General features: G+C 39.4%; 1 protein-coding gene across 3 annotated transcripts in view; it reads left to right on the top strand.

Moving 5' to 3' along the window:
- Window positions 1–10,207, top strand: part of RASSF9 (Ras association domain family member 9) — a 35,106-nt gene extending 24,899 nt beyond the window's left edge. For all 3 annotated transcript variants that reach the window (XM_074983998.1, XM_074983999.1, XM_074984000.1), the window contains one exon: window positions 3,796–10,207. In XM_074983998.1, coding sequence (XP_074840099.1) covers window positions 3,796–5,071 — 1,276 coding nt within the window. In that variant the 3' untranslated portion in view covers window positions 5,072–10,207. The remainder of the gene's footprint in view (window positions 1–3,795) is intronic.
- The last annotated feature ends 1,022 nt before the right edge of the window (window positions 10,208–11,229 follow it).

Below are 11,229 nucleotides of genomic sequence, written 5' to 3' on the forward strand. Positions count from 1 at the left end.
TTATGCAAATGAGGCACTGAATATTCATGTTACACCGCATTAGCCTGTTTCAAATTGCCTCATTACCATGTCACCTCCGACAGGAGAGTGAGAGTGTAGAAGCAGCCACAGTAGCAAAAAAGGTTAATCTTCTGCTGGGATGTAGTCACAGGAGTATTGCAGGTCTCTGCTCAGTGGTGGTCAGGTTTCAGCTAGACCACTGTTTCCAGTTGTGAGTGTGACACTTTTATAAGGATGTGGACAACTGGAGAGAGCGCAGAGGAGAAGCAGCAAAAGGTTAAAATGTTTAGGAAGCCTGAATGCTGGGGAGATGATGAGAGGAGCACACATGTTTATGTCTTGTGAAAAGAAGACTGAGAAGCAAGCTGCTAAGTCTCCAACTAAGTTATTGCAAGGGCACTGGACCAGGGGGCATTCCGCCCACCTTTAAAAGGGGGGAGGCTGTGCCCTTCTGTTTTTTATCAGCCCTAAAGATGAGCCCTGGGGAGGGAGAGTACTGTGTCTTGGGATGCAGAGGGTGTGCAGAATCAGGCCTCCAGGGAAAGGGGAAATATGAGGGATGGGCTCCAGAGGAAGGGGCAATACAAGACCAGGGAATCGGAGGGAAAAGGGACAATGCAGGGGGCTGGGTCCAGAGTTTGGAAATCAGTGGCTCCCCTACCCTTAAGAAGCATCCTTTACCCCTTCATTATTGACTGTTCCAAAGAAAACTGTGATCCACTGGAAGGAGGACAGGATCTGCAACACAGGAGATTTTGGTTAGATAATATAAAATACTTTCTAGCTCCAAAGATTGTTATGTATTGGAATAAGTTTCCGAGAGAGATTTTTGAATCCCACCACTGTTTTTTTCAGAACAGATTAGACAAGTTTCCATAAAACATGATTTAGGTTTATCTGGTCTTGCCTCAGAACAGTGGAATGCACTGCACTGCCTCTTGAGGTCCCTTGCAGCCCTTCATTTCTCTGATTTTATAAGTGCAACTAAATAATGAGGGTGACAATCTACTGTGCATTACTAAACCTGTTATATTTATTCTAAAGGAGAAGAGGAGCAAATCTTGCAAAGAAAGCGGAGGATTTGTTCTTTTCTTACACCTGTATGTGTTTGTACTCACTCCATTTTGGCTTTTTATCAGCTTTTTCTCCACTTTGAATATCAGAGCCTGATAAATTAATTTTGATTTCTTTTACTTAGTTCTTTATCAGCAGTTGGTGTAGTTATTTGAGAAACTATTAGGTACATTTGATAAAGATTATATTCTTTTGTATAATCTTTACTAGAAACAACTTAGCTCCTACAGTAACTCAATATTCCACTCTGGATTTCTCTTTGTGCATACCATAACTTAAAACAAACATTGTTTATTGACTGTTGTAGGTTGAACTCTGTTGCAATAGTCTATTCCTGTTAGTTTCATTCAACTACCAATCTATCAACAAGTAAAAACATTTTATGACATCCTGTGCTTTGTAAATGCATTAAAAGGTGACAGATGCTGACTTTGTGGCTTGTGACAAATTCACCAGTTATGTCAACCGATTGAATGTTTTCTCATTGTGTTGTGCTTTTGGTTTTTTTTTTACTACAGCTATGTGCCTCAGCAACTTTTTGATCTTTCCTGTCTGGAATTTTTAATGCTGATTTCATATTTTAGTAATCAAAAATTACTATAAACCACCAGTCTTCTGAATTGGGCCTGTTGAAATAAAAACCTGAGAGGCTACCACACACAGTTAGGCTTGGGTTATGCTACTGGGAGCCATTGATGTAAGTTAAACACTTCAGCTACATGAATAATGTAGCTGAAGTAGATATACTTAGATCTACTCACTGCAGTATGTTCACTGATGCTCTCCTGTCAACTCCACCTGCCTTCTTTTTCCAGTGGAGTACCATAGTCAACAGGAGAGAGCTTGATGGTCAATTCATGCACACACTAGATTCAATAAATAGACTCCCAGTGGATTGATTGCTGCCTATTGATCTGGTGGGTCATGTAGACCAATTCTGATTTAGCAGACCATGAATTTTACAAAGCAATATGCTAGTAGAAGAACAACACTGCATTTGACCAGAGTTCTTGTACTATATAACATTATTCAGCCGTTTACTATAGGTTATATTAGTAGTCTCTTAGTGACCCCAGTCTGTTGAGGAGTCTTGCACCCATACAGAGCTGAGTCAATAACCATTCAATTTTTGGATTATATTTAATCTCCCAAATAGGATAATACCTTAAAAATGAAACTAGCAGAAATGTTTTAATAAGCAGGATGTAATACTAATGAATCCAAATTGGGTTCTAATCCTGCTATGGCACAAGAGCCTAGAAAAATATTGTGAGTCAGTTTCAGGTGCTTACCATTGTAGAATCAAATACTTTATATGTCAACCATGTTTCCATAATCCCTGAATTTTTCACACTTTCATTGTGGAAGTGAATTAAAGCTCATTCACTGGAATTTACAGAGAACAACAACAGAATGTATTGTGCTCAGAGGATGTAGAGAGCTGAAAATGGGCCAGAACCTTGGGTCTGGCCAAGCTGCATGGGGGGGCTCCTTCCGCCTCTCTGGGGGCTATTTCTCAGACATACATCTAAACAGTCTAAGGGAATTAATCCTGTACATCTACTCAATGTAGGGGTGTAGTGGCCATTCCTCTTCACTGCATCACTTGCTCTGGCAGCAGAGCAGCATGGAGCTATAAAGGCCTATATGAGAGCTCTGAATTAATGGGTGAAATCCTTCTAGGGCTGCAGATACCACATCTCTGCAGATGATGTGCAGTATTTCCAACCTCAGCTATTTGGAAATCATAAATCACCTCCTCAGATATCACGAAATGGATGTAAAAATCATGAGTGGATTTTTTGTTTTTTGGGAGGAGGTTGGCTATTGGTTTTGTTTTAAATAAACTCGGGGTCTTTTTATTTGCTGAGTTTTGGATCCTTTACCATTCACGCAGATCACCTTTTGATGTTTTTCTCCACAACCTACAAGAGACAGAACTTTTAAAAAAAAGCTGAGATTTTTTTCTATAATCATTTGAATGAATATTCTGAGGCTTTAAGAAAAACAGTGCATGTCATGAGACTTTCAGTAATAAACATGAGAGTTGGAAATGCTACAGGTGAGGCAAAGGGTCTACATTGTACTAGAAAATTTTTTCTTAGCATCACAATATTTCTTAGTGTGTTACACATGGAAATACTTTTATTCTTCCATAGGGTTCACCTGGTTCATGATGAGTCAGGGATTCATTCAAAAGAATTTGGATGTTTAACCCAAGCATCTGAACCTGTATGAGCTACAAATTATATTGCTATCATCTATGAAAAGTTTTTCTTGAGAGATTTCCAGGATTCCTTGATTCAGCTGGGAACATAATACAATTAGAACAGCACTTTATTTGAACCTATCCTTCTGCTCTGTAAGTGGAGTGAACACAGTAGTTCAGAGAGAAGAGTGGACCAAACTTTTAAAATATTTTATATGAATCAAAAAAAGAAGTTTGGATTTGTAGTTTGAGCTAAAATTAAGAAATTGAGGTAGGTTTGTATATATTTTTCCTTTTGGTTCACTGAGAGAGATAGAGGCAGGCAGGCACATGTTCTTTCCGTGTATGTTTTAGGACTTTTGGGTGCTGGTTTTTTTTTTTTTTTGGTTAAGAGTATAAGAGGTTTACTCACCATTTGGAAGCTTTATATCAAAGATAAATGCATCATCATTGTGATTCAGATGCTACATGCCACTGACATACAACTAATATCTGATGTTTCCTTATTCTAGATCTTCAGACAAGAACATGGCTTCTGATGAAAAGGAGATAGTAGTGTGGGTATGCCAGGAGGAGAAGATTGTGTGTGGACTGACAAAGCACACTACCTGTGCCGAAGTCATCCAAGCTCTACTAGAGGAACATCAAGCTACATACGGAGAAAAAAGGTTTCTTTTTGGACAGCCCAGCGATTATTGTATCATAGAAAAATGGAGAGGCTCTGAGCGGGTCCTTCCCCCACTGACCAAATTGCTGAGACTTTGGAAGGCATGGGGAGAAGAGCAGCCCAATTTGCACTTTGTTCTGGTGAAGTCAGATGCTTTCCTCTCATTTCCATTGTGGAGGACAGCTGAAGCAAAGATAATACAAAACATAGGAAGACAATGGGAGCTCAGCCCAGCAAATTACATGAAGATGTTGCCAGTGGATAAGCAAAAGAGGATTGTTAGAAAGACTTTTCGGAAATTGGCCAAACTTAAACAGGACAGTGCTCTGCAAGAGAGAGACCATATGGAGACATTGATTCACCTGATCATATCCCAAGATCACACCATTCATCAGCAAGTCAACCGAATGAAGGAGTTGGATATGGAAATTGAAAAATGTGAAGCCAAATTCCATTTAATTCAAGTAGAAAATGATGGAGAGAATTATGTGCAAGATTCTTATTTAATGGCCACACCAAATGTTGCTGAGCAACAGACAAATGTACCACATGGTCAACATCAGATGTATGAGTACTTGAGTAAAAGTGATGGAATACTACAAGTTGAAGAGGGACTGAAATATCACAAACTGCTAATTGAAAAGCTTTCTGCTGAAATAGAACAAGAGGTAAAAGGTGTGTGCACTGAAACAAATGGAGATGGCAAATGCATGGGAGAGGCTTTAAATGGCCAACTGGAATCCTCCAATTTAGAAAGTGTCAGATATGAGTTGGAGAAAAGCATGAAAGATGGCTTGAGAATCCATTCTCACTTGAGCTGCATTCAGAAAGAGCTTACCTACAGGGACATGCTGCTGCAAAAGAGGGAAAAAGAATATGAACTCCTCACTGAAGAATTTAATTCACTGCATATCAAAGACAAAATGGAATCCAGATATCCAGCTAGTGAAGAGCAAGCAAACAGCAGTGAGGTGACCAGCAAAAGTGTCACAGTGCCAGACTTTGTTCGTAAAGTAACTAGTTTAGACATAAATGATACAGACTCTGACACTGGAATCAGTTCTACTCATAGTCAGGACTCTGAAACAGCTTTAGGAGACACAGTACTGTTATCAACATAGCTCGAGAGTGTTGTGTACATGCAAAAGAGCAATATAAAAACAACCCTCTTTGAGGGATATTTATCCCTTTAATATTCTTACTATCATTGGTATGTCTACACTGATGCTGGAAGTGCGACTCACAGCCTGATAGACGGATTTGTACTGACAGAGCTTGGGTTAGCTCACTAAAAGTAGGGTAGGATGTTCTGACTTGGTTTGCAGCCCAGGCTTGACCCCCTGGTTTGATGAATTGAGCTGCTGCCCAAATAAGAACTTGCACTGTTTTGTAGTGTGTTAGCTTGGACTCCTCTAGTGCAAATCTGTCTACACAGACTGGGAGGTTGTATGGATATGTCCATAGTATCTCAGTCTTGATGGTGTTGTCCTCAATCCAGCAAAGCACTTTAGCATGTATGTAACCGAATACAGGGACTACATGTGTTCAGAATGACCCATATACATCAGCATATCAGTAATCACATGTGCTTAAGTTGCACACATACTAACACACTTTGCTGGACTGGGGTCAGAGTGCTCAGTGTTTTGTAAAACAGAGCTTCATGAATACAAGAGTATTCTGTGTTCAGCTTTTGTAAGATGAAACTTCGTTGAAACAAGAGTGTTCGGATGGGAGATCAGCATGAACTAGATATGAAATTTCCAGGCATTAAACCAGATAATCTTTGGGTCCATCTCTACATCTAAATAATTTCTTTGAAATGTGAATGCAAGGGATAGATCAGTTTAGGCAGAGAGCTTGATTATCTGTTTTGTTATGCTAGCTTTATTCAGCTGGCAGAACAGGGTGTAGGGTGAGGCACACACTGTTAAAAGTAGTTTTCATGATACTGTGCAGCAGTTGAAAAAGCAAATACTTTTTATGCTGTATGTTTAAATTTCATTACCATGGAATAGGTCACAAAGAGTAAAATTTTCAAAACAACTTAAGTGCCATTTTCAAAAGTGACATGCACATAGGGGCAAATTTAAATTGCAATTAAAAATTGCCTAGTCGTTGTCAGCTAAGGGCTTGTTTAATTGGGATATAGATATTATGGCTTGGTTGTAGGCTGGCTAGCTCAGTTGGCAGACGATGAGACTCTTAATTTTAGGGGTGACGTTCAAGCCCCATGCTGGGCAGGTCCCTCCCTGTGCTGACATCCTCAGCCTACAAAGTGGTTTTCGTGTAGACCCTAGCCTCAGGCAGGAAAAGTCTCCTCTCCCAGGGAAGGTGAAGAGGTAGCTTACTGGCACAAGCCAGAGCCTGCTAAACCTGGTGTTGTGAGCTCAATCCATGCAGGGGACATTTGGGGCATTTTTTTTTTTTAAATATCTATCATTGATTGTGATATGTCTTGTGCGTGCAGGGGCTGGACTCAATGACCTCTCAAAGTCCCTTCCAGTTCTATGAGATAGGTATAAATCCATTTATTATTAATTAGGGAACAGCTATCTTGAAATAACATTGTGTTGTAAACAAGCCATTAGTCACCTAAGGCCCAGATCTTCGCAAGGATTTAGTATCTAACTGCCACTGAAACTGGTGGGATTTAGGTACCTAATGTCTCTGAGGATCTGGTTCCTGAGTCACTTAGTAATTTTTGAAAATTTACCCTATAATATGAGTAAAAGTATTTAATGGAGGCCATCAGACCTGCCAATGGGAGGTGGGTGGGCAAAGAGGGCACTTGCCCCTGAGCTTGGCCTTTCAAAGGGGCCCAGCACTCTGGTTGCTGCCACTGCTAGTTTTAGAGCTGCAGCAGCTGGATGTCCAGGACTCTTTGAAAGGCTTTGGAACTGCTGCTTCAACCTCATGCCACTCTCAGGGTGTGTGGAGGGTGCTCAGTGGCACGGTCTGGGCTGTGCTGAGGTCTAACTGCGCCTTGGCCCTGCCCCTTCCACTCCTAGCCTTGCCCTTTCTAAGGCATGGATCTGGGCCTCCCTCCCACCTTGTCCCAGTGCCCGTGATGGCTGTTGGTGCCACTGGAGACTGTGTACAGTGCTAGCTAAACAACACAAAGTTCAGTCAGATCCTGGACTTAAGTGTTAAATAACGAATGAATAGACGATATTTAGATTTCATAAATCTAAAAGAATTTCAATGCCGTTCCTTTCCTGTCTTATATTTTGGTGTTCTTTATGGTCTCCTCACCTCCTTTGAGTATCTGCCAGTCATCTAGTTTTCAAAATGACTACAACACTGTGGTGACAACCCTGTAAATATGACTTGGAGAGCAACATTTCCTAAACACCACAAAGTGTTTGTTTTAAAGACTTCTGAACTCTGGACTTTATGAAGAGAGTTTATGTTTGAAGGTATCTCTCTTGGCTGCCTTAATATATTCTACCACTCAACATTATATAGCATGCTTGCGATGCTTCAAGAATAACGTGTGATTTTGATGGAAACTCATATCTATTGCAAACAAGATATCTTAATTTTGTAATAATTTATTAACAAAACTCGGCATCTTTTGTACTGTGGGTGCCATGTACTGATATTAGACGTTGAACGCACTTCTCAGTTCAGAGATTTGCATGTTGAAAGTAAGCTAATGTATTTCATGAGTTCTTGCGCAGTTAGATATTATGCCTAATATGTCATCAGGTTTATAAATACAGCTGCTAGCCATTCTATTCCTGAGAAATTCTCTCCTGTGCCAGCACAATGTCTTTGGGCTACTTAATTCCCATACATGTCCTCCATCAGTGTGGGATTTTGTTTTCAAAACTGGATAATTGATTTTTCAGTTAGGTGACAGTTCCAAAAAAATCAACTGTCCATTCAATTCTGCTGTGTAGTGGGTCTTGAGACCTTGTTTCCTACATCCCAGGTGAGTGCACTACCAGAAGATTAAAATGAGCAAGAGGTACAGCATCATCTTCATTGCCTTTGCTGCCACCAGCACCAAAGCTTCTTCTGGCTGCTATGTGATTTGCTCAAACCATGTGTATCAAACCTGTGGATAGACTGACCAAAATGGCTTTTCACATTGAATACAAAATATGATTTTTTGTCTTTGGGTCTATATGATCCACAGACCCTGTGCTGGTCCTACAGAGAGAGGCAAATGTCACCTGCACTGCCTGGTTGCTTGTGCATCTGTACCTTGTAATGTGTAGATTTAAAGGGGACTGCTTTCTATTGAAAAGAAAACAGGAAAGAAAACAGGAAAGCCAAAGCTGGATACAGTTTTTCTTTCAAACAAATCACAGCGGTCTGAAGCTCAGCCTCACTGCATCAAACATTAATTACTTAGAGAGAACAAACAAACAAACAAATAAAAAATAAAGTACGGTAAATATTCAGTGCCGTTTTAGCTCCTTTGTGTCCCTAAGTTCCTTCTTAATTCCAGCTCATCAGACCACTAAAATATCTTGAAAAAAGAAGTACTTTCCCAGTTTTATAAGAAAAGCCATATTGGGCCAAACAGTCCATCTAGCCCAGGCATGTCACAGGCAATGGTCAGAGCAGGGGAATTATCAAATGATTCAGCCCTTGTTGCAGATTCCCAGTTTCTGGCTGCCAGAGACTTAGGGCTAGTCAGTGCAGTAGGTGACACCCTCTGGACATCTTGGTTAAAACTATTGATGGACCTATCCTCTGTGAACTTATATAATTCCTTTCTGAATTCTATTACAGTTTTGGCATTTACAATACCTCTGTCAATGACTTCTGCAGGAAATTATTTTTCTTTCTCCTAGATTGGCTAAGATTTTTGGCTTCCCTTGGAAATTGCAAATTATGGTCATTTACTGTCTTTCATAAGTCATGTTTCTCTGGCACCCCTGAACACAGACTTCATGACTCATGTTGTTCTATTGGGTGAATTATGCTTACTGAATAAGGGTATGTCTTCACTACAGGCAAGATCAACCCTGCCGTTATTGATCTACCAGAGTTCGATTTAGTGCACCTGGTAAGAGTAATGGAAATAACCCCTTGTTATGAGTAATGGAAGTGGACAGGAGTGAACACTTCTTGCTGGAGCTGGTGCAGAAGCCCATATTGTGGTGTTTTAAATCCAATTATATAATTAGCTGAAATTGCATATCTTAATTTAACCTTCCATTGTCGCATAGACCTGTCCTGAGAGAAGCACAGAAAAGTGCTGCCTAGCGGTGGAACAGTTCAGATTGGGTGGGAAAAATTCTCCAAACCAAAAAAATAAAAAATATTAATTACAGTAGACTACAAGGAAAGTCAGAACATTAGGTTTGGGTGGAAGAAAGGTGAAGTGTTAGTTTGTTAGTTACCTGTTGAGGATGGGAAGAATAGTTGGGTGAGTGGCTAAAGAACGTGGCTGACACCTTGCTATTTTGAGGTGGGATAATTTTGGATCAAGATATGAACCCAGGGCATGAACATTGGTGGTTATAAAATGGCATAGATAAAGACAGTGAACAGGCACAGGTTTACAGCAAATGACAATTTGGTACTCAAAACTGTCAAGAGCTTCACTGAAGAATTCACTCTTGCATATATAAAATAGTCACTATAACCTCTGTTCTTTTCCCAGAGCATACCAGATATAATTTCATGTTTCTGTATGAATAATGTGTATTTTTTACAAACTTGATTTTGGAACCAGATATGTCAAAATTTAATTATTTGTTGCAAGCTCTCAATGACTCTTTCATTTGGAAGATAAATAAAAACAAAATTATCACTTGCTTATGTAAAAGTGTACTATATTTGCTATTCATTTATGTGATTACTAATTAGGGTGTAATTGCAAAATTGTTGCATGATTGTCTGTATTCTGCAAAACCCAAGTAATGTTATCACTAAGGGTCAAATCTGATTCTCTGATCTGAGTGTATAACCGGGGGGAAGAAGGGAACTATCTTCTGTGTGCACAATATGCCCATATATTTTGCGACCTTAATGCAGTTTGTTCAAGTTTATCAAATAGGTGGAAGTTCAGAGAGTTGAAACTTCATTGTAAGGCTTTAGGCTGCCAGTACATATAAACTACCACTTTTCCCAAAGGAATTATTGTTGAATTTTTTTAAAATGCATTTCCACTCTTTAATGAAGCAGATTACCAGAGCTGCCATTTTGGCACTGTTGATGATTGATATTCATATACTACATTGTATGGAAAAAATGCCTACTCATATTTTTACTCAGTAATATTTCATTAACTTTACTCAGCACAAATTATCAATCTCTAAAGTTTGTCATGCTGTCCATGTTCTATCATCAACTTAATATGGAAAGTAGAGAGCTGGAAAATGCAAACCCCTGACCTCCCCCTATGAAAATTGTATTTTTTAAAATAATTTCCTCCTGAGCCAGGACAATGTGATGTGCTTTGCACTGAAGGGCTTCAAGGTAAATGTCAGTTTCAGGTAATCCAAAACAGAATTTTTTAGCTTCCTGGTTGCCTGAAGGGAAGGTTTTGGCAAAATTACAACGCTGACAAGAGACTGCACTCTGTCTTCTCTGACTCCCAGCCTTCCTATGCAAGCTCCTGAGAAGAGAAACATGGACAAACAATTCTCAGGCTCTGTCAAGTTGCTGCCTCTCCATTCTAGGAACTTGTGGGGATATCAGGAACAGCCCACTAAGAAAGTTTTTGTCTATCTCACTAACATAAAGTAAAACTGACAGCAGCCTTCCAGACAGACAGACAGAGACCCTGATGAAAAATCATGGCTGGAAGCGATGTTTTGTCAAAATGGAGAGCTTTTCACTGAAAATTTCAGTTTTGTGAAAGGGGCATGGTTTGTAAGAAAATCATTTCAATTTTAAAAAAAATGACTTCTCCAATGGATAGGAAGAACTATTGTTGTACCTAGTGCTCTGATTTAGGGAATAGTCCAAATGACTTGACTGGTTTAGAAGGCATGTAACATCTTGCTTTGCAGCTGTGTTAGGATGAAGGCATTCTTTGCACAATGAGATAATTTTGGAGGAATGAGAAAACACCTGTACTCATTAGTACTCCTCTGAAAGCAATGAGCGAGATTTTTTTTAATCTCAGTGCCTCATCCAATATATTTAAGAAAAAATATGCTTATCAAATCAAACCTCTATTTTTCTACTCATTAAAGTAAGTCTTTACATATTTTGTTTTTCTTGTAAATTAGATGATGTTGCCAATGCAAATACATTTCACAAGTAATAGCTTAGAAACTGAACATACTGTTAAGAGCAGAATTCTAACTGG

The sequence above is a fragment of the Carettochelys insculpta genome, chromosome 1 (genome assembly GCF_033958435.1).
Source record: "Carettochelys insculpta isolate YL-2023 chromosome 1, ASM3395843v1, whole genome shotgun sequence".
NCBI classification, from domain to species: Eukaryota; Metazoa; Chordata; order Testudines; family Carettochelyidae; genus Carettochelys; species Carettochelys insculpta.